This window comes from Podarcis muralis, chromosome 10, assembly GCF_964188315.1.
Source record: "Podarcis muralis chromosome 10, rPodMur119.hap1.1, whole genome shotgun sequence".
Classification (NCBI taxonomy): domain Eukaryota; kingdom Metazoa; phylum Chordata; class Lepidosauria; order Squamata; family Lacertidae; genus Podarcis; species Podarcis muralis.
Genome location: NC_135664.1, coordinates 73,205,014 through 73,231,787, shown reverse-complemented (window position 1 = coordinate 73,231,787; position 26,774 = coordinate 73,205,014). Strand labels below are relative to the sequence as shown.

The window sequence follows — 26,774 nt, the reverse complement described above, 5'->3', positions numbered from 1 at the left end:
AAATGCTTGAGCAACGATAGCCAAGACCAGTGCAATGATTGATTGCGGTTGGTTAATCGACAGCCCAACCTCCTGGGAGCCAATGAGAAAAGGAGAAAGCAAGAGGTGGACTCCTGGCCACAGATGACCTTTGCTTTGTAAGTGACAGGACGGAACGAAGGCACTCTCGGGGGGTCGGTGCTGCAAGAGAAACTGTTGCCTTTTGCACTTTGCAACAGTGGCGTAGCGTGGGGGGTGCAGGGGGGCCGGCCGCACCGGGCGCAACATCTGGGGGTTAGGGGGCGCAAATCCACGGGTTAGGGGGCACAAATTACTTGCCTTGCCCCGGGTGCTGACAACCCACGCTGCGCCACTGCTTTGCAAGCAGACCAACTTGCAACCTTCTTTCCAGGTTGATGACCAGCTTGTGGGAGAGGGAATCTGGGGCTCAGAGAGGCTGAGAGAGCTGCAATGGGCCCCGGAAGGTCCTGGTGGGCAGTGCACTTAGGGCTGCTGCAGACTTAAAGCAACACCCTCTCCTTCCGTTGAACTTTGTGACCTCCCCAAATGAGCTGTTATCTCAGAGGGCTTGCAATGGCTGGGATTGTCATTGTTTAGTTGTTTAGTCGTGTCCGACTCTTCGTGACCCCCTGGACCAGAGCACGCCAGGCACTCCTGTCTTCCACTGCCTCCCGCAGTTGGGTCAAACTCATGCTGGTAGTTTCGAGAACACTGTCCCACCATCTCGTCCTCTGTTGTCCCCTTCTCCTTGTGCCCTCCATCTGTTGTCTTCTCTTCTCATGAGGTGGCCAAAGTCTTGGAGCCTCAGCTTCAGGATCTGTCCTTCCAGTGAGCGCTCAGCACTCAGAGGCTGGGATTAGCCTCTGGGAGAATTTGCCCTCATCAGAACATAAGAAGAGCTTGCTGGATCAGGGCAATAGACCATCATCTAGTTCAGCATCCTGTGTTCACAGTGGTAAGCCAGACGTCTGGGGTAAATCCACAAGCAGGGTCCAAGCACAAGAGTAACACTCATTCAGAGTGCTGGTGCTGTCCTTCAAAGCCCTAAATGGCCTCAGCCCAGTAGACCCGAAGGAGCGTCTCTACCCCCATCGTTCAGCCCAGACACCGAGGTCCAGCTCCGTGGGCCTTCTGGCGGTTTCCTCCCTGCGAGAAGTGAGGTTGCAGGGAACCAGGCAGAGGGCCTTCTCGGTGGTGGCTCCCTCCCTATGGAACGCCCTCCCATCAGATGTCAAGGAAATAAACAACTATCTGGCTTTTAGAATACAATCCTGGCAGCCGTTACTGCATGTGGAAAGACTCTTTTATTATCCTTTGGGATGTCTGTTGTGAATATACCTAACAAGAAAAACTCTTAAGACACACCTTTCTACTCCCATTTCTGGTCCCAAATCTTGTTTGGGCCTCGAATCTCATTCTGTTCGGACTCTAGCATTTTGCGGCGCAAGGGGAGAACCTGCTGCTGAGTGGACAAGCTTGGCGCAGAGCCAGCCACAAGTCACTGACCTGCCTTGGCTGCGTGTGGAACGAGCAGCTTGTTGCTTGAACAAGTAGGTGGGATCAAGTGCAAAGAGCAATCTGTTCAAGAGCCGTCATCTCCATGTCCTGGCAGGGGAACGGACTCTTTCAGAAGGTGATGGACTTGCCTTCATTGGGGGTGTTCTAAACCGAGGTCAAATGGCCCGCCACTGAGGATGCTTCAGCTGTGATTCCTGCATTGCTAGATGGTCCTTGGAAGTCCCTTCTGACTCTACAGCTCTATGATTCTAGGCTGTGTGCCTAGTCCTGAATGGGTACCAGGCCTGGAGACCTCGGAGGATGACAGCAGGTCAACAGCCTTGAGGAGGAAGCAGGGCCCTCTGAATCGAGTGCTGTGGAGCCCTCTGGGCTGACGTCTGGTGAAGAACCTATGGAGGTGGAGCTGCTGGAGAAGGTGGAGTCCCCACCACCCAGTCCTTGAGAGGGTGCCAGAAGCTTCAGGTCGGCGCTGAAGGGCGACCGCACAGCATGCGCCAACAGACCCAGGGTTCTGCACAAGGGAGATACTCCCGAGGAAGCAATCTCTGCCAGAACTTGTGACCAGGGTGTGGTTCAGGATGACAGAAGATATATGGTCTGCCTTTCGAGACTTCTAATTCTTGGAAATGCTACTGAGTCAAGGCGCCCAGGCACTTTTGCCTGAATTCCCCCAGGTTCTAGGTCTTGGACGGTTGTCTCTGGCTTCATCTCTGTTTGGACCTGGTCAGATTCTCTGTGCTTGACCACGCTGGGCTTGGATTGGGCTTCAGTGGCAACTCTGCCCTTGTTGGTGAGTACTTTAGGGAAGCATTGTATCCTCAGTGCCTGGAACTTTATCCCTGGGGGTATCCAAGTGGTCGATCGCGATCTACTGGTTGATCTCTGAGTGATCGCTGTCGATTGCGGGCTCCCTTCCCACCGCTGGCTCCCTTCTGATTGCTTGTTGGAAAAAGCATTGTGCTTAAAGTCTCCGTCACACCTCTGTCCTTGCTCTGCCTGTCTGTTATGTGAAATGGGCGGTCGTTATTGCTAGTATAGTTTCCTGTATTGCTGCATTCGCCTGTTATCGTCTGTGTTGGTTTTGTGCCTAAAAAAGCTAGACAACTTTGTCACCCCCTCAAAAAAGCTCAACAACTTTAAAGGCAAAGGTAAAGGGACCCCTGACCATTAGGTCCAGTTGTGACTGACTCTGGGGTTGCGGCGCTCATCTCGCTTTATTGGCCGAGGGAGCCGGCGTACAGCTTCCGGGTCATGCGGCCAGCATGACTAAGCCGCTTCTGGCGAACCAGAGCAGCGCACGGAAACGCCATTTACCTTCCCGCCGGAGCGGTACCTATTTATCTACTTGCACTTTGACGTGCTTTTATCTATTTATCTACTTGCACTTTGCTATTTATCTACTTGCACTTTGACTGCTAGGTGGGCAGGAGCAGGGACTGAGCAATGGGAGCTTATCCCGTCGCGGGGATTTAAACCGCCAACCTTCTGATCGGCAAGCCCTAGGCTGTACGCTGGCTCCCTCGGCCAATAGAGCGAAATGAGCGCCGCAACCCCAGAGTCGGCCACGACTGGACCTAATGGTCAGGGGTCCCTTTACCTTTTTATATCTGTATTGTCCCTGTTATACCTAATTGCAAATTCAAATGTATCCCTATCGTGTTTTATGACTTCCTTGATATTGTATGTGGGCTGGAACTGGTCTGTGACCGAAATAATAAAATTCATTCATTCACACCTCATCAAAATACCTGTAAAGGCTTATCACCCCAGGAGCAACCCCAAAATCTATTGCTGTGCATAACACTTCAGGGACAGCACCCCTGTTTCTCTGTGGGTCTCTTAGTGCTGGCAAATTGGGGAGACAGCTTCTAGAATGCTGCACCTTTCGAGCTCCCAAGCCGTGATATCTTGCTATTCTTTGGCTGTTGTTCTTTGAGGACGTTACGCTAGCATTTACGGCAGCAAAACCACATGTGTGACACAACAGCCCACAATTTTAACATATCTATTACTACACATTCTGGGCAAGACCTTCAGACTTCTGCAAGTCACTTCAGTATTGCTAACACAGCAGTTTATTTTCACCCAAATTATTTTTATTAATTTTCCATATTATTACAAAATAAACCAAATTATATGAATATAATTTCTTAAAATCAGGTTCCCCGCTCCTGTTCCGAACATACGATCATAATCATTCCCTCGCTTAGCTGCATCATTTCTTATTTAGAGTCCTGTTGACATCCTTCACTTGCCATTAAACATTTTTCCAGATCAGCCACTGTTGCCTTGCTTCCTTGGTAGCCTCCATTTCTATCTTTGACTGCTAGTGGACTTCAGGGGATCCTAAGTCCCTTGATGGGGAGTTGGGCTGTAAAGGTAAAGGTAAAGGTAAAGGGACCTCTGACAGTTAGGTCCAGTTGTGACCGACTCTGGGGTTGCGGCGCTCATCTCGCTTTATTGGCCGAGGGAGCCGGCGTACAGCTTCCAGGTCATGTGGCCAGCATGACTAAGCCGCTTCTGCCGAACCAGAGCAGCGCACGGAAACGCCGTTTACCTTCCCGCCAGAGCGGTACCTATTTATCTACTTGCACTTTGACGTGCTCTTGGACTGCTAGGTTGGCAGGAGCAGGGACCGAGCAACGGGAGCTCACCCCGTCGTCACGGGGATTCGAACCGCCGACCTTCTGATCGGCAAGTCCTAGGCCCTGTGGTTTAACCCACAGCGCCACCCGCGTCCCTTTTGGACTGTAAAAGCCAACGCCAATTTTCTTAGGACATCACTGTGACGTTAACATATATGAGAGAGTGCTGGAGGGGAAATAGTTAAATGGGTTGCACAGACGGGACCCAGGGGGGTGGAGTCAGTGGGTCTATAAAACTGGTTCTGGGAGGAGTTGTGGAAGTTAGTTCGTTGGGAGTTGTGGGTGGGTAGTTGGTTGGTTTGAGTGGGTTGGCTGGTTGGGAAAGGCAGTTGGTAACAGAGAGACAGTTAGGGCAGTTGGTCCGTGAGTGTGGGGAGGTAGCAGAGAGAGAGAGAGGAACATAAGACTAAGAAAGTAAAGAGGAACACCCTTTGGAATGCTGTACAAGTTTTGTTTTAAGTCTGAAAAAAAAAAATACACTCTTCTTTATGAACTGAAAAGCTGACTGAAGTGATTTTACCAGGGAGGACCTGGTTGGTGGCAGCGGATTAGTGGTGTACGGGTCAATAGTCTGTGAGACGACCAGATTTCCCTGACAGGGACTCAAGGCGGATATCTATCCAGACACACACACACACACACACACACACACACACACACACACACTATAGAATCTACTGGAGTTAAACTCAGGAAACAGACAAGGGGACCAGTTAGTCATTATTCACTAGGTTTATACTCTTTCCACTCCTCAAAGCAGAGCAAACATAATGAGAAACAAGCAGGAAGAAACAACAGAACAACAGAAAAGAGGTTTTATAAGAAATTAGTCATCCCAAAGACTAACTTCTCCTCCTCGTAACCTCTGAATAGTGTAAAATCCCTAGATTAGTGGTGGTGGGGGGGGAGAGGGGAAGTCATGAGTGGAAGCCAGGCTTCAGAAGAAGAAGAAGAGTTTGGATATGATATCCCGCTTTATCACTACCCGAAGGAGTCTCAAAGTGGCTAATGTTCTCCTTTCCCTTCCTCCCCCACAACAAACACTCTGTGAGGTGAGTGGGGCTGAGAGACTTCAGAGAAGTGTGACTGGCCCAAGGTCACCCAGCAGCTGCATGTGGAGGAGTGGGGAAGCGAACCCAGATTACGAGTCCACCGCTCTTAACCACTACACCACACTGGCTCTCCCAGCTGCAAAGAAGCTGGTGGTGGAGAGAACTTGTTGGTATTTTGTATTTTTATATTTTTAAATGGCAATAAGAATAAGCAGAGGGGAGGACTGTTCGGGCTCCTGGATGAGGAACAGTAAGAGGGGCAGCAAGCTCATAATAATAATATAATAATTTATTATTTGTACCCTGCCCATCTGGCTGGGTCTCCCCAGCCACTCTGGGCGGCTTCCAACAAAGATGAAAAATACATTAAAATGTCACACATTAAAAACTTCCCTGAACAGGGCTGCCTTCAGATGTCTTCTAAATGTCAGGTAGTTGTTTATCTTTTTGACATCTGATGGGAAGGTGTGCCAGAGGGCGGGCGCCACTACCGAGAAGGCCCTCTGCCTGGTTCCCTGTAGCTTTGCTTCTCACAATGAGGGAACCACCAGAAGGCCCTCGGAGCTGGACCTCAGTGTCCAGGCAGAACGATGGGGGTGGAGACGCTCCTTCAGGTATACTGGGCTGAGGCCGTTTATGGCTTTAAAGGTCAACACCAACACTTTGAATTGTGCTCGGAAACGTACTGGGAGCCAATGTAGACCTTTCAAGACCGGTGTTATGTGGTCTCGGCTGCCACTCCCAGTCACCAGTCTAGCTCAGTGACTGCCCCAGGCAGCAAAAACCCAGCTATGCCACTGGCAAGAACTTAGGTTTAGCTTGGAAAAGGGAAATAGAGGGGCGATATGAGAGCCATCTTCAAATATCTGCATGGCTGTCCCATGGAAGATGGAGCATACTTTTTTTCTCCTGTTCTGGAGGGTAGGACTCAAACCAATGACTTCAAGTGACAAGAAAGGAGATTCCGACTAAATGTTAGGAAGAACTTTCTGACGGTAAGAGCTGTTCAACCATGGAATGGTCTCCATCGGGAGGTTGGATGGCCCTCTATCAGGGATTCTTTAGTTGGGATTCCTGCGTTGTAGAGGGTTGGACTAGATGACCATTGGGAGTAATTTCCAGCTCTATGATTCTATGAATCCTTGCAGGGCACGTCCACTATAAGGACTTCTACCAGGGTCTACAATATCCTTTTTGACCCAAGGCAACCAGAACTGGACACAGTACTCCCGATGTGGTTGCACCATAGATTTGAAGAATGGCACTGAGATTTTCAATTCCTTTCCTAATAATCCCTAGCATGGAATTTGCCCTTTTCACAGCTGCCACACAATGGAAAAATGTCTTCATTGAGCTATTCACTACAACCACCTTGAGTCCCCGACAGGAAAGAATGCATAAAAAAAATATAAATTAAATGAAAGCCTAAGGTCTCATGTTAGAATATCTGCAATTAGCAAAACTGACGGGATCAGTTACAGGAATATCAAAACAAAAAACAACTAGAGAATGGATTATATTTAAGAATTATGTAAAACTTTATTGTACAAATAACTCCATATTAGCAGAAATTGAGTGATATTTGTAAAGAAAAAGATCAAAGGAACGTATACAAAGCAGAAAGAAATGATATTATACAATGTAAACCTGTGAAAAAAAGAATGTTATATCAAACAGTATAATGAGAAGAATGGGAAGGATTGTGCTGATGAGTACTTTTACTATGTAAATAACTTTGTCTCTTTTTAAAAAATTTGATTTCTGTTTCTTATCTTTGCTACTTCTTTATAAATTTTCTATTTTATATAATATACTTTTTTTTACCTGTTAAGAGATAGTACATCATGTTTGTATAGACATGCAAATCTTTTAATCAATAAAGAATTGATAGTTAAAAAAGAAAAGAAAAAGTAAAGCCCAAGGTCTCGTTCCTGGTCCACCAATTCCAGTTCGGGACCCACAAGCATATATGTGAAATTAAGATTTTTAAAATCCTCGCTTTACACTTGTTTCCATTGAATTGCATATGCCATTGCATATACCCCTGCAGTTTCTGGACGCACCACCAGCTCCGGCTCTGGAGCCCCCAATTCTGGCAGCATGCTCAGCATCCCAGAAATAATCCGGAAGAAGCGGGATAGGGAGAAGCTGCAGCAGGAGGAGATCGTCTTCTTTGTCCAGGCTGTGTCCAGGAAGGCCTTGCAGGAAGGGCAAATTGGTAAGGAAGGTTCTGGGGCTGGGGAATCAAGGGGGTGGGATTGTGGGTGGGGGAAAGAGGAGGGTGCATTCAAGAATGAGGAGGAAACTCTGCAAACAGGCACAGCCAAGGCAACCCTTCCCATGACTTCCTATGTGGGGATTTAGCCAGAACTTATTTTTACTGCTCTCCAAGAATAATGCTACAGGGTTCAAATGAGGAAGCACTGGAGACTTAAGATGCCTTCATAGGGTTTGCTTAACTTATAAGGAGGCCCTAGTGGAAGCAGACTCACATTCCTGCAGCAGAAAACACAACCACTGGTCCTGCCTTCTTGTCTCTCCTTGCTATTTTTTGGAAATCTGCATTCAATTTCCTGTATCTTTCACTATTGTTTCACTATGGTTTCACTATGGTTGAGAGCCAGTGTGGTGTAGTGGTTAAGAGCGGTGGACTCGTAATCTGGTGAACTGGGTTCCCGTCTCCGCTCCTCCACATGCAGCTGCTGGGTGACCTTGGGCCAGTCACACTTCTTTGAAGTCTCTCAGCCCCACTCACCTCACAGAGTGTTTGTTGTGGGGGAGGAAGGGAAAGGAGATTGTTAGCCACTTTGAGACTCCCTAGGGTAGTGGGACTTCCGGGTTAGCGCGATCTGGAAATGGCGGATTCCCTCCGAGCTGCGGAGGGAATCGGCTCCACGGAGGACGGGTCTTGCCGCGCCAGCGACGCGGGGACCCTCAGAAACCGCAGGCGCTGAAGCCTGCGGACGGGAAGACTCGGTGGGCGCCCTAAGCACCCCCCGACCCTCGAAAAGGGTACGGAGGGCGGTGTGGCGCTGAGAGTCGATCGACACCTCGGTGGAGCGAAGCCGTGAGCCACGACCGGAGAGCGCTGACTTCCTTCCTGGAAATTTGGACTGAAAGAACTAACCCGTGAGTAAACGGAATTTGGCTTTAAGAAATTCTTCCTTCGAATTCGAGACGACCGGAGGGTGTGCTAAAAGGGAGTCCGCACCCCCCCTAATTACAGACAATTTTTAAGCAAGGTCCAGAGAACTAAGGCAGAAAAGATACCCTTATACATTATAAAAGAAACTATCTTCCACGATTTAACAAAAGAAGTGTTGTGCTGGAGAGTGAGGAGAAATTTTTTGTGAAATCCCCCCCCCCCCCGGACCAGGGAGAGTCCCGTGTTTGAGTCTGGTGAAGAAGAATAAGGAGTTTGACAGCTGTCAAAAGAGCTGTCAAATGGACAGATTAAAAGTTTGTTAACTGATATCTCTCTGAACTAAAAGTTAAACTGAAACAAAGTTGTTGGAGACTTGATAGAAAGAAACAAAAAAAGATTTGGACTGTTGGAAAAAGTTTACAAAGTAACCAGAATCCCTCTAGGGGGATTCCAAAGTTACCACAATGGCTGCAGAAGGAAAATTACAGGCAGAGATAGACAGGATGTTCTTTCTCGTGGGAATATTGCAAGAGCAGAGTCTGAGTATGAACAAACAATTAATGACCTTGACTTCAGGAACAAGCAACTCTGCTGAATGCATGAAGGATCTGACAGGAAAGGAATCTGCAGCCGAAACAGAAGCGACATCTCAAGAATCGAAGGAAAGAGAGCAAGGAGAGGAGAAAGAACAAATGGAAAATACCAACAAAAAGTCTATAATGGTGGAATGCAAGGGAAAAGATCCTTGGATTACATGGATTACAACTCTGCAAAAGATGTTAAAGATGAAAGAGGGGGCCCCTGAAGTATCTGGAATACAGGAACTTAAAGGACATAAGAAATATGATTGGGGCTTCCCTTTTGAACATGAAAGACTGGTTGACTTTTGGCAGCAGTTGTTACCAAGTATCCTGGTGGGAAGAAAAATTGGAGTGATGGAGAATGGATTGCTTCGAGATTGGATGACCGATATAAGAGACCTCCAACAAAACCGACGGAGAGGAACTGAAAGAGATTTAAAGGCCTCGGACGTAAGGAATCCAGGCTAAAAACTATGGCTGACTTTTATCTGAAAAGGGACCAGAACCTGGGAAGGGGGGAGGGGGAAGCAGAAGGATAAGAATGATGATGAACTTTGGGTTGGGTGAAAAGGGCCTACATTCAAAAATGGGAAATCTGTGGAAGGGAACTTAGGCCGACCTTAGGAAAGAATATAAATGTTTATAAGAGATGGGGATAAGAGAAATGGGGTTAATCAGGAAGAGATATATTAAAAATATCAATTACAGGTTAAGGAGAAGAAACTAAAACTTGCTGAGCTAATTATGGGAATAGGGATGTATGAAGAGGGGGTGGGGGGGACTCCGGGGAATAAGGTTAAGAAAATAAGGCTTTGAGATTACATTTGTTTTGTTTTTGTTGTATTTTTGTGTGTTTGTCTTTAAAAAATGTGAAAACCCAATAAAAATTATTTTTTTAAAAAAAGAGACTCCCTAGGGTAGTGATAAAGCGGGATATCAAATCCAAACTCTTCTTCTTCTCTTCTTACCTCCCTCGCATTTTGCTTGCCTTCTCTCCCCCGCTATTTGTAAGGCCTCATTGGACAGCCACTTTGCTTTCTTGCATTTCCTTTTCATGGGGATGGTTTTCGTTGCTGCCTCCTGTATAATGTTGCGAGCCTCCATCCATAGTTCTTCAGGCACTCTGTCCACCAAGGAAATAATTAATTCAAAGGAATTATGGAAACCAAGAGCTGGTTGATTTCATCTTGAGCAGCTGGATTGCATTCTCCTGAAATCTTGCATGCTTTTCCTTATTATATAGTTGTAAGTAGAATATACGATGATTTCTTTAAAACTAAAAAAAGGGGGAAACTACCTAAAACTTGTGCAATCATATCTGTACAAATATCTCTTTTTAGCCATGTCTTTACAAATAGAGCTTTGGGTGAGCAGCCACAACAGAAGACTCTCTTGTGGCCTAGAATAATCACCTTGCTAGTGATCAAAAGAATGGATGCTTTTGAATTCTGGTGCTGGAGGAGACTCTTGAGAGTCCCATGGACTGCAAGAAGATCAAACCTCTCCATTCTTAAGGGAATCAGCCCTGAATGCTCACTGGAAAGACAGATCGTGGAGCTGAGGCGCCAAGACTTTGGCCACCTCATGAGAAGAGAAGACTCCCTGGAAAAGACCCTGATGTTGGGAAAGATGGAGGGCACAAGGAGAAGGGGACGACAGAGGGCGAGATGGTTGTACAGTGTTCTTGAAGCTACCAACATGAGTTTGACCAAACTGTGGGAGGCAGTGGAAGACAGGAGTGCCTGGCGTGCTCTGGTCCATGGGGTCATGAAGAGTTGGACATGACTAAATGACTAAACAACAACAACAAAGTGATCCAACACTTCGCTGTTCTCAGAATCAGAATGGTCAAGGTTCCACAGTATGGGCAGGTTCTTAAAACAATACAAAAACCTGCACAACCTGCTGTCCAAACCAAATCCAGCATGTGTGACATGCCAGGCCATGTCTGTGGCTTGTGCTAGCCCCTCTCAGAATATCTCTCTGGCTTAAGCACCTCACCCTCATCACCTGTTGTCTTCTAGGAGCGATGCTGATGGCCATCCGACTACAGGGCATGGAGCCTGACGAGACTCTGGTGCTGACGCAGGCAATGGCTACATCAGGGAGGGTCCTTGAGTGGCCGGAGAAATGGCAAGGGCTCCTGGTGGACAAGCACTCCACTGGGGGAGTGGGCGACAAAGTCAGCCTGCCTCTGGCACCAGCCTTGGCTGCCTGTGGCTGTAAGGTGAGTTGAGAAGGTTCTTCCAACCTCTCTGGTTCCCGGGCAAAAATGAAAGAGGCCCACAGCCCGTTCTCAAGCCAGGATGCTGAACTAGGTCAGCCATTCAGCAGACTCCTCTGAGCTTCTTAAAGAAACACCTTCCCCCCTACCCAACTTCCTATGCTGCTCATAACCTAAGACAACCCAGACTTTCCTCCTTTCCTTTCAACAGGTGCCCATGATCAGTGGCCGAGGTCTGGGCCACACCGGAGGCACGCTGGACAAGCTGGAGTCCATACCTGGCTTCATGGTCTCCCAGAGCCCAGAACAGGTGAGGTGTCCCAGGTTGTGATGGAGACAAAGGGGCTTATGTGGTATGTGTTGAGGGTATGTGGCTGCCTGTTTCTGTCGGCCGAGAACTCTGATGACGAGTGGCCCATGCAGACCGCCCAGGACTTGTTCCCTTGCAGATGAAGCAGATTCTGGAACAGGTTGGTTGCTGCATTGTGGAGCAGAGTTCAGAGCTGGTCCCAGCAGACAAGGTCCTCTATGCCCTGAGAGATGTAACAGCCACAGTGGACAGCTTGCCCCTCATCACAGGTATGGGGTGAGATCCAGTTGCAGGAGAAATCCCGGGTGGTGAGGCCCTGGCTATGGGCTTCTTCCAATCATGCAGCTGTCAGGGAACTGTGGGCTGAGAAGGGGGAAACGCTTGGGAAATATAGAGAGCAGCCTCCGATAATGAGTAGCTGCACCTCGTCAGAGAGGGAAGATGAGGAGGGGCTGTCAGGAAACAATGAATCAGGGAGGGAGGGGCAACTTCCAAAGCTTCGCTCTTTACATAAGGGAGGAAGGAAGAGGGGAGGTTTCAGGAAGTTGTTATGCTGGAGAGGAAGAAAGGAGGGGCCAGTCTTGGCAACTGACACCGAATGAGTAGGACATGCTTTTAAGAGCTCCATATTGTAAATAGTATAATGGACTTAATAAATCCTGTAAAGCTGGCTGGAGTCCCGAGCTGTTATCTCTTCTAGCACCCACCAATCATCCTGGCAGCAGCAGTTATGTGCCTGTAGCATAACTGACTTCATTATTCTTCATAATTGAAGAATTCATTACTTTGTCTAGCGTTTACCCCCCAATTGCACCCAAGGCTACTACCGCCCCCCTGGATTGTTCCAGCGCCATCGCCCCCTCCCCCAGGAGACGGTATTGCCCACTTTGGGAAACACTGGCCTAGATGAACCCAACAGTTTTTAATTTTGTGAATAAAAGCTGATAGCACTTCATGTCTCGAGTCCTCTTCCTGACCTGCGGATGTACCTGCTTGCCTGACAGCCCCTTGACACTGCCTCTCTCTTGCCTCACAGGCTCCATCCTGAGCAAGAAGGCTTCGGAGAACATCTCTGCCCTGGTTCTGGATGTGAAGTTTGGCAGCGCAGCCCTTTACCCCACCCTGGAGAGCGCCCAGCAGCTGGCTGAGAGCCTGGTGAGTCCTCAGAGAAGGGCCACTGGCTTCTGGGGGCTTTCAGCTCCTTCATGGAGGAGAGGGCTATCGGGGGGCTACCAGCCAGGACAGCTCTGCCCTGCCGCCATAGTCGGGGGCAGCAGTGATTCTGAAACCCAGTTGCTCTTGAATCCTGCTTGTGGGCTTGCCACAGGTATCTGGTGAGAAGAAGAACAACAGGATGCTGGTCTAGATGGGCCATTGGCCTGATCTAGAAAGCCCTCCTTATGTTCTGCTTCTTGGGATGGGGATTTGGAGACTGAATGTTCTCCTTAAATCCTTCCAGTGGCAGACAAAGATAATGGACTATGCGGAATTAGCCAAGTTGACTGGTAGAATCCGGAACCAAGATGACCAAAAAGTTTCAAAGATACTGGAGTAAATTTATTGGGTATATGAATAATTATTGCAAAAATGGGAAGACACTAGTGGGATTGAAATAAATCCTGAAATGAAATTCAAAACATTTTATAACTTTCTAGATCAAAGAGACAGCGTTGACTATAAGGACATAAAAGTCATAAGTGGAGGTTTTAAAGTGCAATATAAAGTCTTGAAAACAAAAAACCAGTTGAAGGGATGGAGGGACGTGGGTGGCACTGTGGGTTAAACCACAGGGCCTAGGGCTTGCAGATCAGAAGGTTGGCGGTTCGAATCCCTGTGGTGGGGTGAGCTCCCATTGTTCGGTCCCTGCTCCTGCCAACCTAGCAGTTGGGAAGGTAAATGGAGTTTCCGTGCGCTGCTCTGGTTTTGCCAGAAGTGGCTTAGTCATGCTGGCCACATGACCCGGAAGCTGTACGCCGGCTCCCTCTGCTAGTAAAGCGAGATGAGCACCACAACCCCAGAGACGGCCACAACTGGACCTTTACTTTTATCTTTATAAAGTCTTGAAAACAAAAAACCAGTTGAAGGGATGGAGGGAAGTAATTTTATTTGCTATTGTAATGTTGGAAATATTGTGTTAAAAAAGAAATTAATAAAAATTATATGTAATAATAATAATAATAATAATAATAATAATAATAATAATAAAAAAAAAAATAGGGGACGCGGGTGGCGCTGTGGGTAAAAGCCACTTGCTGATCGAAAGGTCGGTGGTTCGAATCCCCGCGGCGGGGTGCGCTCCCGTCGTTCGGTCCCAGCGCCTGCCAACCTAGAAGTTCGAAAGCACCTTCAGGTGCAAGTAGATAAATAGGGACCGCTTACTAGCGGAAAGGTAAACGGCGTTCCGTGTGCTGCGCTGGCTCGCCAGATGCAGCTTGTCACGCTGGCCACGTGACCCGGAAGTGTCTCCGGACAGCGCTGGCCCCCGGCCTATAGAGTGAGATGGGCGCACAACCCTAGAGTCTGTCAAGACTGGCCCGTAAGGGCAGGGGTACCTTTACCTTTAATAATAATAATAATCCCACAGAGGGAAGGCAGACAGAAAATGCCTCTTGCTGAGGGGAGTTTTGGCATAAGTGGCATCCAGGGACACCTTTGTGCCACATTCTCCCCTGGCAGCCCATTGAGGAGAGACAACATTTTCATAGAAGCAAAAGAATAATTCTGGGCGGTCGTGTCTGCGTTAACTTCCCATTAGTGCAAAGGAGTTTAACAATTTTAGGGATGTCTTTTCTTTATCTAAAGAGGGAGCAGTGCTTTCTTTCCTGGGTGTAAATCATAGAACACTTTATCCTTTACCATGTTCCGGTCTCATTCATTCATTCATTCTCTCTCTCTCAAAGGTGTGTGTTGGGACCCAGCTAGGGATATGCACATCGGCGGTGCTCAGCAAGATGGACGGACCTTTGGGGTCTCGAGTGGGTCACTCCTTGGAGGTCCTTGAATCCTTGGAGTGCTTGGAAGGACAAGGACCTGGGGATCTCCGTGAGCTGGTGACCACGCTAGGTCTGCACTGGGGGGGGGGCACCCGAGTGGGATTATAAAACGTTTCACTATGTTGTGTTGGGAGGGAGAGAGGGAACTTTTCTGCTGAATGTCCATCAAGGCTGTGAACAGCGGACCTGTTGTGGCGTCCAGTCCACTTCCATTGCGCCAATCTGCTTCTCCCAGCTACAGCAGAGTAGTTTGCGCAGTGGTGCCTGTGTGGAAGGAATATCAGCCATGCAGTAAAACTCTCGTACAACAGCTTCTTCTATTCTGTTGTTGTTGTTGTTGAGTTGTTTAGTCATGTCCGCCTCTTCGTGACCCCCTGGACCAGAGCACGCCAGGCACCCCTGTCTTCCACTGCCTCCTGCAGTTTGGACAAACTCATGCTGGTATCTTCGAGAACACTGTCCCACCATCTCGTCCTCTGTCGTCCCCTTCTCCTTGTGCCCTCCATCTCTCCCAACATCAGGGAGTCTTCTCTTCTCCTGAGGTGGCCAAAGTCTTGGAGCCTCAGCTTCAGGATCTGTCCTTCCAGTGAGCACTCAGGGCTGATTTCCTTCAGAATGGAGAGGTTTGATCTTCTTGCAGTCCATGGGACTCTCAAGAGTCTCCTCCAGCACTAGCAAATAACAAATCAGCCAGGAGCAAGTGAAGGCATGATGCTTCCATAGCTGTCACCGTTTCCCTTTTCTTATGAGGAGGGCATGAGGGTGTGAGTTGGGGCTGGGGAAAGGAAGCCTCTCTCTCCATGGACCACCCAACTCATCCATTTTTCTTCCATCTCTCCAGGAGGAACCTTACTGTGGCAGTGTGGGAGAGCCAGTTCTGTTTCCCAAGGCGCTGCCCGCATTGCCAAAGCCCTGGACAACGGCTCTGCCCTGAGGACTTTCCAGGCCATGCTGGAAGCGCAAGGGGTGGAAGCCAATGTGGCCCATGCCCTATGTGCCGGGGGTCAGGAAGAGCGATTCCGGGTGCTGGGGCAAGCCTCGGCACAGGAGGAACTGGTGGCTCTGTGTGATGGTAAGGATGGGGGTGAGCTGTTAGGATTTTTAACCACCTGTGCTGCTCCAGCAAGTAGCACTATGTTTGTTTATATCATGTGAGTGCCTGAGAGCGTGAGACAGAAAGTCTCAGCACCATTAAAAAGTTACCGTATTTTTCGCTCCATAAGGCGCACCTAGATTTTAGAGGGGGAAATCAAAGGGAAAAAAATCTTATTCCCCCCCCCCCCAGCCCCAAAGAGCAGAGGACAGGCATCAATAACATCAAATATTCTCAGACGCACAAGCACGGCCTCCATCTTGAGTGCCCAGCACCTGACACAAATTCAGATATAGGTCCTCCTTCAACTTCTCTGACTAGGGTATTTAGCCATTAAACAAGGGAGCAGGGCCTTTTCTGTGGTGGCTCCCCGTTCACAGAATGCTCTCCCCAGAGAGGCCCACCTGGCACCATCATTACATTATTACATGTCAGGCACCAGGCAAAAGCATTCCTCTTTACCCAGGCCTATGGCTCTTAAATAATCTATGGCCTGTGAAAGTGTGGGGGAGAGGACTGCTATTGTGGAGGAGTTTGGATTTGATACCCCGCCTTTCAGTCCCTTTAAGGAGTCTCAAAGCGGCTAACATTCTCCTTTCCCTTCCTCCCCCACAACAAACACTCTGTGAGGTGAGTGGGGCTGAGAGACTTCAGAGAAGTGTGACTGGCACAAGGTCACCCAGCAGCCTGCATGTGGAGGAGTGGAGATGCGAACCCGGTTCCCCAGATTATGAGTCTACCGCTCTTAACCACTACACCACACTGGCTCTCTGATGATTGTTTTATTTTTATGCTGTATTTTATTATGCTTTTTATTATGTTTTTATTATTAATGCTCTGTAATGTGTTCACACACACACACACACACACACACACACACACACACAGCTGGTCACCCAACCTCTACTTAAAAACCTCCAAGGAAGGAGAGCCCACTAAACATAAGTCAGGCTTCGTCAAACTCTGCCCTTCAGAATATGTTGGCCTACAACTCCCATGATCCCTAGCTAGCAGGACCTGTGGTAAGGGATGATGGGAATTGTAGTCTTAAAGCACCTGGAGGGCTGAGTTTGAGGAATCCACTGTCAAATGGCTCTCACTCTTAGAATGTTCTTCCCAATGTTCAGTTGGAATCTCCTATCTTGGAATCTGAGGCCATCGGTTCAGGCCCTACCTTTCAGAGCAGGAGAAAACAAGCTCGCTCCTTCTTCCATGCTAACCTAAGGTTACCAGATTTTCCCCCCAATAGATTCGGGGACACAATCAATCAATCAATCAATCAATCTACATGTTCGGGATGTTGATGTTGCAGCGATGCGGTGGCAGAGGCGCGGCTGCCGCCGTGACCTCAACCGCCACATTTCCCCTTCCTCCGAGGCTTCTATCTCCTTTCTCCATGAGCCTCGGCAGCCCCTGAGTTGTTGGTCCTTTGGTGGTGGTGGGGAAGCGGTGCGTGGCGGGTCAGGCATGGAAGGCGGAGAAGGAGGGCTAAGAGTGGTGGTGGCAAGGCTCGGGCAGCGCGATGCCTCCCTTCCCATCAGAGCAACCCCAATCCAGTGGCGTAGCGTGGGTTGTCAGCACCCGGGGCAAGGCAAGTAATTTGCGGGCCCCCTAACCCGTGGATTTGCGCCCCCTAACCCGTGGATTTGCACCCCCTAACCCATTGATTTGCCCTAACTCCAGATGTTGCGCCCGGTGCGGCCGGCCCCCCTGCACCCCCCACGCTACGCCACTGCCCCAATCCCATTCTCACTTTCGTGCAAGCAGGAGGGAGCAGGGATCCCTCAGCTGGGAGGGAGGCTTCCCGTTGCCTAACTGAGAGATCCCTGCCCCCTTCCTGCTTGCATGCAAGTTCTGATAGGCAGCATGAAGCCTCCCTTCTCAGCTTAGTTGCCGGGGTCAGGGAAGGTGGAGGCAACCCGGACGCTGCACCTTAGAACCCCTGCACCATCATCATATGGGGACTTCCGAGCAGCTCCTGAAGCCAGCCGGAGCCAACTGCTCTGGGATGCTGAGACTGCCACTGCTGCGTTTCCCGGGGACATTAGATGAAATCCAGGGACGGAATTTGTCCGGGGACTTATTTGCAAATCTGGGGACTATCCCCAGAAAATGGGGACGCCTGGTGACCCTATGCTAACCGCCGTCCTGACTTTCCTCCACAGGGACAGTTCAGCAGATCCTTGGCCTCCCCATTGCCCGGGTAATACATGGTCTGGGAGGCGGCCGCAGCCAGAAGGGGCAAATGATCAATCACAGAGTGGGAGCTGAGGTGCTGGTCTCTGTGGGGCAGAAAGTGAGGAAAGGTAAGAACTTCAAGTGGGGGGTATGTGTGTGTGTTTGTGTGTGTGAGAGAGCGTTCATCTTCTCGTACATGGGATGAGGCAGTCAGGTGTTATAAGAATTCTAAGGTCCCAAATATAAAATAAATGTTCCTAAATGTACAAGGCAAACACATACATAAGTATATAAACCTCATGTCTGAAACAGTACAGGAGAGCAATCCTAAAGTCATTTTGACTCTCCCAAACCATTTTGAGTCTCCCAAATTGACCTCAAATATTTCTCTGCAAGGAGGAAGGAAATGGGGAAAGTCTTTTGCTTACCTGTCTTAAGGGCATATTTGCGTATGAATAAGGTGAGCCTATGACCTGGACTCGGGGACGCAGGTGGCGCTGTGGGTTAAAGCGTCAGCACCTAGGACTTGCTGATTGAAAGGTCGGCGGTTCGAATCCCTGCGGCGGGGTGCGCTCCTGTCGTTCGGTCCCAGCGCCTGCCAACCTAGCAGTTCGAAAGCACCTTCGGGTGCAAGTAGATAAATAGGGACCGCTTACTAGCGGGAAGGTAAACGGTGTTCCGTGTGCTGCGCTGGCTTGCCAGAGCAGCGATGTCACGCTGGCCACGTGACCCGGAAGTGTCTGCGGACAGCACTGGCTCCCGGCCTATAGAGTGAGATGAGCGCACAACCCTAGAGCCTGGCAAGACTGGCCCGTACGGGCAGGGGTACCTTTACCTTTACCTTATGACCTGGACTCAGGAACTAAAATATTAACCATTACAAAAGAATGGCCAAGCTGCCCAGGTAAAGGAATCAGTGACCATTAACAGATATCCTGGCAAACATGATTTCTGCTGTAGAGCTTTTGAGATGTATGCATGATATTTTGGGGGGTGGTCTTGGGCTACAGGGTGGGCAATTTCAAAAGTCTATATAAGGGCTTGTGCACCATTATTCTGAGTGGAATGAGTGGGGGACCCTGTTGCAACATTTTAATAAAGATCAGGCTTACTAGCTGCTTTGCTTTTCATTATTCTCTGATTGGCCTCTGTTATTTTCTCCTTCCGATAGGGGACCCACTTAAGGACTCTATACGGGCTCTTGGGTACCCCATAAGGGAAAAGGAGCAGCTTTTTTCTTACAACACAGGGGAGGCACAATCTTGATTCAGACAGCAGAGTTTCTTGGTCCAGCCCTGCCAATAGGGTGTCCTCCAAGTGTTTTGCATCACAACTTCCATCAGCCCTAGCCAGTGTGCATAGGGGTCATGGTGTTAGAATTCCTGCTCCATGATTGCAGTCATGGGATTGTTGTCTTTCACATGACAGTATATGTTTTGACTCCACAGAGTGGGAAGTGATGGAAACAGGATGTTTGTGTTACTGTGTTCCATGAAGTGGGACTATTGTCCTTTGTTCTTTCTCTTTGCTGTCTGATGCTAGAGAGAGAGGGAGCCATGTTGCAGTGCTCTGGGTGTGTTTATATGTAAATAAAGTAGATTAGCCAAAATGCTGAGTTAGTGAGGTCCAAAGTCTGTTGGCATCGGTCGCTGTGATGTTAGGGCTGAAGAAAGCTTTTGAAGTTCCTGAATGATCGACCAGGAGGGAGAGAACATGCCAGTTGGGCATGTGTCTCTGTCAGGGTCCTACTCGAGTGTAGGCTGAGCTCTTGATACATGGATGATGGGATTTGTAGTCCATAACATCTATAGCATACCCACATTAGCTAGATCTAGGGAATGGAACTTGTGGCCCTCCAGACATTGCTGAACTACAGCTCCCATGAGTCTCAGCAAGCAGAGGACCAGCTCCTGTGACATCAGCCTCCCTTTTCTTTCTTGGCCATAGTTTCCATACAACTCCTCCGGTACGGGATCTGTGACTCACAGAACCTGTGAGCCACGCATTAGCAGAGATACGCAGAAAGCGAGGCTGTGCAGATATGTGGCGTCACAATTTTTTTATTTACAGCAAATCAAAACAACAAAACATGGCAGGTGTGAGCAGCGTCTCTCGCACACGTCTTCTCTGTCAGAACAAAGAGCAGAAAACAAAATCACAAAGAACAGAAGTTCTGTATCTGAGTTTCCATCCCCAGACTTCCAGCAGTGTGGAATGTAAATAAGGATCACATGATCCAAGCAATGGGAGAATCGAATCCTAACACATAGGACCAGGATGCCGAGTCAAAAAGCACCAACTTAGAAGGTTTTAAAACAGGATTGGACGAATCCATGGAGGAGAGGGATATCAATGCTATTAGAACCACAATCACTATTCTCTGCCACCCGTTGCTAGAAACCTTAGGATAGGAGATTTGCTCTTGTGCTTGAATCCTGCTTGAGGCATCTGTTTGGCCCCAGTGAGAACAGGATGCTGAGCTGGGTGGGCCATTGGCCTGATCCAGCAGGCTCTTCTTATGTCCTTACTGTGGGAATGTTTAGGGATGCGAGGGAGGATATATTGTCTAAGCTCTCCTATCCCAACTTATCTCTACAAGTTCAACAAAATCAGCAGAGGTAACTCATGGAACTTTGGAGTGTCAGGCATAGCCCTACTGGCTTTAGCCCAAACGTAGCAGAGTTTTCCTGCACAGCGAAGAAGCTAGTTGCGGCAGTAATGACAAGTCAGCTAGACTCAGAATAACTATTTACAGGATTTATTAAAAGGAAAAATAAAACCAGCAGAGTTTCTGCATACAAATCAAAGCAAAATAAACCCTCTCTTTCTCTCTCTCAAAACCATACACAGCACTTCTACTCCTAACACACCTCACATCAAACTGAGCTAGCAATCCCTTGATAACAGAGCAGAGTGCTGGTCGTTAACCAATCAGAGTGAGTAGTTTCTAGGTCAAGCAGACCTGGGCTTTCTGCCAAGAGTAAATTGACACCAGCCTGAGTTAATTGTGCGAAGCTAGAATCTGCAAGTTTCCCACGAGAACCAATTAACAGAAACTGAACACCCCCTCACAGATTCTGCTGAACAATTAACACCAAATGTAGGAGATCATTTTTCCAGCAAACCTAAACCCTTGCACATTCGCTTGTTCTTTATCTTTGCCAATGGTTTAGTTAACACATCTGCTACATTTTCTTCACTTGATACATAAGTACAGGTGATTATATTGTCTTGTACACAGCAACGTACATTTTGGTATTTTACAGAGATATGTTTGGAACGCGATTTGAAACCCTCTGTTTTACTTAAGGTTATACAAGCTTGATTATCAATGTAAACTTGTACTGGTTCTCCACAATTTACATTTAAATCTGCTAACAAATGCTTGAAATAAATCACCTCGTTGCACAATTCACTCAATGCGGCGTACTCTGATTCCGTTGATGACACACTTACAACGTCTTGCTTGCGTGACCGCCAGCTGATTAAAGCTCCACCGACCATTATGACTAGTCCTGTGACAGATTTTCTATCCGGCAAATTTCCCCAGTCACTATCACAGTAGCAACTCAACATTTCATCCTCTGAAGAATTTAATTGTAACATATAGCCAATTGTCTGTTTGAGATACCTCAGAACTTGTTTTACCCCTTTCCAGGCATTTAGTGTGGGTTTTGAGACCAATCTACTTAATATGCCTACTGCATAGCTAATATCAGGTCTGGACCACTGTGCTAGATACAATAAACTTCCAATTACAGAGTGATATACATCAGGATGTTCAAATTCAGGACTCTCATCTACATGAAGTGTTTTTATGAAACCTGGATCCATAGGCACCACTGCCCCTTTGCAATCCTGCATCCTGTATGTAGTCAGTAGTTGTTTAACTTTGTTCTGCTGACTAATTAGGCAGCTGCCATCTTGGGCCCAGCACACTTCCAACCCTAGATATGTCCTAACCGGGCCTAAGTCTTTCACTTTGAACTTACTGGACAATTGTTTGGCAAACCTTTTAGTTTGTTTATCTGTTTTGCATGCATACAAAACATCATCTACATAAATCAGACAAAACTCTTGATCACTGCCTGTACCACGTACATAAACACAATTGTCAGCTGTACTCTGCTTGAAACCAAATGACACTAAGGCCTCATGGAAACATTTGTTCCAAGATCTTACAGCCTGTTTGAGACCGTATAGAGCTTTGTTTAATTTCAACACTCTATTGGAACCTGTCTCATAACCAGGCGGTTCGGCTAGATACAGGTCTTCTGATATTGATGCATGTAAATATGCAGTTTGGATGTCAAAATGGTTTAACAGGAGTTTTCTCTTTGCTCCAAGCGTTAAAATCAGCCTTACACTGTCCCCCTTAGCAGTAGGGGGAAAAGTCTCGTCATAATCTTTTCCAGGCCTCTGAGAGTATCCTTGAGCCACTAAACGAGCTTTGTATTTGTACTCTCCTGTCACCAGAGGTTTAAGTTTGTACACCCACCTGCAGCCTACAATCTTTGCCCCCTCAGGCGCTGCTGCTGGTGTAAAAACCTTGTGCTCATTCAGAGAGGACATCTCTTCCTCCATTGCCTGTTTCCAGAGCTCTGCCTCCTCTTTTGGTAACTTTAACACCTCCTGAAAACTCTTGGGTTCTGCACTTACACTAAACACATTTGCAGTATCTGGAGAAAAACGCACCGGAGGCACTCCTTTGTTTTGTCTTTTAGATCTTCTGGGAGAAAATTTTTCTTCTGACCCACTTTCCTCCTCAGAACTACGACCTCTCTTTTGTTGCTTAGCAACTGGTCTTTGGCTAACTCCACTTTCTTGAGAGCTCTTATCTGAACTTTCCTCCCCCTCAGACTCTGATTCCCAGTGTCTACCTTCAGAGTCATGAAGCTCCTGGGAAGGTTCAAACCAAACCTCAGTATTGGCATGTAGTCTCTCCCAGCCACTATGTTCACAAAAACTGGCATTCCTGGAGATCACAATGCCATTTGTCCCTTCAGCAAAGCGGAAACCTTTTCCCAGCTCCTGGTAACCCACAAACACTAACTGTTTGGTCTTAGGATCTCCCTTCTTCCTCATTTGTTTCGGAATTAATACCCAGGCTTTTGATCCAAACACATGCAAATGGTCAATTTTGGGTTTTTTCTGAAACAATTTAAAGTACGGGGTTGTACCTATTGTTTGATGAAAGAGCCTGTTTTGGAGATAACACGCGGTGAGCATGCTCTCCCCCCAATAAGACATGGGCAAATCAGCATCGTCAAGCATGGCAAACATCATGTCTTGTAAAGATCTGTTTTTTCGTTCTGCAACGCCATTCTCCTCTGGGGAAAAAACGTTCGTTTTTCTATGCCCAATGCCACGCTTTTGTAACCAATCTTTAAAAGCATTTGACATAAATTCGCCACCTCTGTCCGTCTGAATCCTTTTGAGTTTAATGGACAGAAATCTTTCCACAGATGCCACCCAGCCTTTAAACTTAGTGAACACGTCACCCTTATTCTTCATGGGAAAAACCCAGGAGTAACGCGTGGCGTCATCCACAATTGTTAATGAAAAGCGCAATCCACCCCTGCTTACAGCAAATGGACCAATTACGTCCATGTGAACCAGCTGTAGCGGTGCCTCACTAACTCTGTCACTTCTGGGGTAAGAGACTTTGTGGGTTTTAACCTTTTTACAAATATTACAATCAAGGTACTTGTTACAACGCTTTAAATTACCCCCATCAGCCAATTCAGACATTTTTAGTACACTTTTCCAGCAAGCATGCCCCATTTTCCTATGCAATAAGTGCACACAGTTGTCATGTATAGCTTTGTTATTCACTGCAGGCTGAGATTTACTGACTACTGCTGCAACTTGAGATCCTGCTTTAAGCCAAAACAAGCCTCCCTCTGACTTAGCAGTGCCTAAAATCTCACCAGCCTTCTTAATAATGCAACTGTCTCCTTCAAAATGCACTTTAAACCCAGCTTTTAGCAAACAATCTACAGACATCAGATTGCTCCTTAATGAAGGCACACAAAGTACATTTTGCAGGCATTCACGAAGACAAGGAACAAAAACTGCACCCCCCGAAATCACTTCGGAAGTACTTCCGTCTGCTAGAGCCACCTGGCTGCGCTGTGCTGAGTTCTTGGAAACAAACAATTCATCTGAATTTACGATGTGGCGAGATGCTCCCGAATCGACCACCCAGACCGCTTGTTTCTCATCAGCAATCTTGACCTCGCCGGTCACCAGCTGAGCCGACTGTTTTTGTTTGAAGAATTTCTTTTTACGCTGCTGCTGCTGCTGATCTCGTCTCTGCTCCTGCACCGGCAACTGAGACTTGACCAACTCCGGACATTGTCGTTTTAGATGCGCTGAAGACCCACATCGGAAACAACGCCTAACAGCAAACGCTGACTCCTCACCGGTACGCTGCTTTTGCGTCACCTCTGGCTCGGCATGAGAACTCCTTCCAAACCGCCCGCCTGTAGAAGCCTCTGCAGCCAACGACCTTTCTTGCCTCTTCTGCCATTCTTCAATCAAGCGCCCAGTAACGTAACTGACTGATAAATCACGCTCCTGTATGCCTTCTAGAGACAAAACTAAATTATCCCAGCTTTCCGGGAGAGAACTCAAAATAATAGCCACCTTCTCCTGCTGGTCTAACGCACAGTCTCTTTCCTGTAGCGCTGCAAACTTTGACTGTAAACTGTGTAGGTGTTCCTGCATTGTAACCCCAGGCTGTAACATTGCCTTGTACAATGCCTTGCGAATGAACAGCTTGGAAACCGCTGTCTCACGCACATGGAGTTCTTTAAGTGCTTGCCACACACCTCTAGCTGTCTTGATTCCCCTCACATACGGCAACTGGGAATCTTCCAGCCCCAAGACAATTGTGGCCCTTGCTCTTTGGTCTTTATCGAGGTCTTCATCATCAGGCTTCGCAGGAAACTTACTCACCACTTGCCAGAGACGATCCCTCTGCAGCACTGCCTGCATGCGTTCCGACCACAGCAAGTAATTGGAGTCATTCAGACGCTCAAAAGCCATCTGAACTGGTTGTGAGGTCATCTTGAGAGCGATGTCCCTGGAACCCGGAACCAGCTACTCACGACCACCGAGAGAGAAAACAGGAACCACAGCACCCAGCACTCACACGCTGCAGCTGTTGTCCTTGTGTCCACTGCGTCACCAGCTCACCACGGTCAGGAACCAGCCAGGAACAACAACCTCTGGAACTACTGGAACCAACGCCGTTGATGCTGACACCACCGCAACTCAGGCTGGCAGCACAATGCCCATAACCTCATGGAACTTTGGAGTGTCAGGCATAGCCCTACTGGCTTTAGCCCAAACGTAGCAGAGTTTTCCTGCACAGCGAAGAAGCTAGTTGCGGCAGTAATGACAAGTCAGCTAGACTCAGAATAACTATTTACAGGATTTATTAAAAGGAAAAATAAAACCAGCAGAGTTTCTGCATACAAATCAAAGCAAAATAAACCCTCTCTTTCTCTCTCTCAAAACCATACACAGCACTTCTACTCCTAACACACCTCACATCAAACTGAGCTAGCAATCCCTTGATAACAGAGCAGAGTGCTGGTCGTTAACCAATCAGAGTGAGTAGTTTCTAGGTCAAGCAGACCTGGGCTTTCTGCCAAGAGTAAATTGACACCAGCCTGAGTTAATTGTGCGAAGCTAGAATCTGCAAGTTTCCCACGAGAACCAATTAACAGAAACTGAACAGTAACATTCCCCTTTTAAAACCACACACACAGCACACACACAACCACACACACAGCAGATAGCTTCCTCAGACTCGTTAGAGTCTCTGTAAACATTTCCTGGTATTTTCCCTGTTTAATCCCTCCTAAAATAAGATGATACGTAGTCTTCTGTAAAGTTCAAAATGTTTACTCTCAAGTAATCATCTGTTCACACAAAGTTTCCCAGAAGGCAGACTTAAAAGGTTAGAACATAGTTTAAATGTGGTGACTATCTCCTTATGGGAGAAAGCCCCCTTTTTCTTCTCTTGGCCTGGAGCCAAGGGTGCATCTTAGTAGTGCTGTTGTTAAGATGGCGTCGATAGAGACAAGAGAGACAAGATGGTCGCCAGCCTGTGGTTCTGCTTCATTTCTACATCAGGAGAGGCCGTGTCTATCTCAAGTTACACGTAGGAAGTTTAGTCTCAGTCTTGGAAAGCAGGAAGTTCTAGCTGGAGGACTGAGACAACCTTCATGTCTACTCTAGCAATGTTGTGTTCGACTGCACCTGATTCTTACACCCCACACTTACAACTGCTTCTTTCCCCTCCCTTCCAGGGGATCCGTGGATCCGGATCCATTATGAGAATCCAGAGTTGGGTGACACTGGCCGGCGTGAGTTGCAGGAGGCATTGATCCTGGAAGACTCTGAGCCCTTCGTTCCTGGCTCAAAGGTGGCAAGGACTATTCTCCCACAGGGCCAGTGGGCCAGGCCAGAGAAAGATTAGCAGGACTTAAGAGGGCTGAACAAAGTCAGCCCCCTGTCGACTGTCCACAGGATGCGGGACGAGATGGGCCATGCGACTGATCATGTTAGGATCACTGCGCTTAGCTCTTGAATCACCTACAGCCTTGGAATGGGGAGCTTCTTCTATTTTTTACTGAACCCATGGCAGGATGAGAGAATGTGAGTTTTGATTTCTGGGTAGCGACTCTCAGCACCGCGCTCACTCCCGATGCCGCTTCGGAGCCTTTAAAAAGGCTCTTTCACAGTACCGGGGGGCGCAAAGGTGCCCACCGAGTCTCCTTGCTCTCAGGCTTCAGCGCCTGGGATTTTAGGGGTCCCCCGCTCGCCGTAGCGGGTAAGACCCGAACTTGTGGAGCAGTCCTTCTCCGGAGCTCGGAGGGAGGACCGCCATTAAGTGCTGGCACCGACCGGAAGCCTGTATCCTTTCGACTTGACAGCTCAGGGAAGTTATCTAGCTTTAAAAATCATATAAAATCAACTCCTTTGCCAGTTTCCTTCATTCCACCGCCAATTTGCGTCATTGG

General features: G+C 47.9%; 1 protein-coding gene across 1 annotated transcript; it reads left to right on the top strand.

Moving 5' to 3' along the window:
- Positions 1-290: 290 nt before the first annotated feature.
- On the top strand, positions 291-26,417 carry TYMP (thymidine phosphorylase). The gene is made up of 10 exons (XM_077935460.1): positions 291-2,308; positions 7,266-7,433; positions 10,966-11,168; positions 11,377-11,475; positions 11,615-11,744; positions 12,512-12,630; positions 14,376-14,538; positions 15,310-15,540; positions 17,727-17,867; positions 26,061-26,417. The coding sequence occupies exons 2-10, from the start codon at positions 7,316-7,318 to the stop codon at positions 26,228-26,230; spliced, it is 1,374 nt and encodes a 457-aa protein (XP_077791586.1). The 5' UTR covers positions 291-2,308; positions 7,266-7,315; the 3' UTR covers positions 26,231-26,417.
- Positions 26,418-26,774: the final 357 nt, after the last annotated feature.

Bases quoted from the DNA above. Each gene is read 5' to 3' on its own strand.
- TYMP (XM_077935460.1), top strand. From the start codon at position 7,316: ATGCTCAGCATCCCAGAAATAATCCGGAAGAAGCGGGATAGGGAGAAG. The intron at 11,169-11,376 runs GTGAGTTGAGAA...TCCTTTCAACAG, and splicing joins TGGCTGCCTGTGGCTGTAAG to GTGCCCATGATCAGTGGCCG. The intron at 12,631-14,375 runs GTGAGTCCTCAG...TCTCTCTCAAAG, and splicing joins AGCAGCTGGCTGAGAGCCTG to GTGTGTGTTGGGACCCAGCT.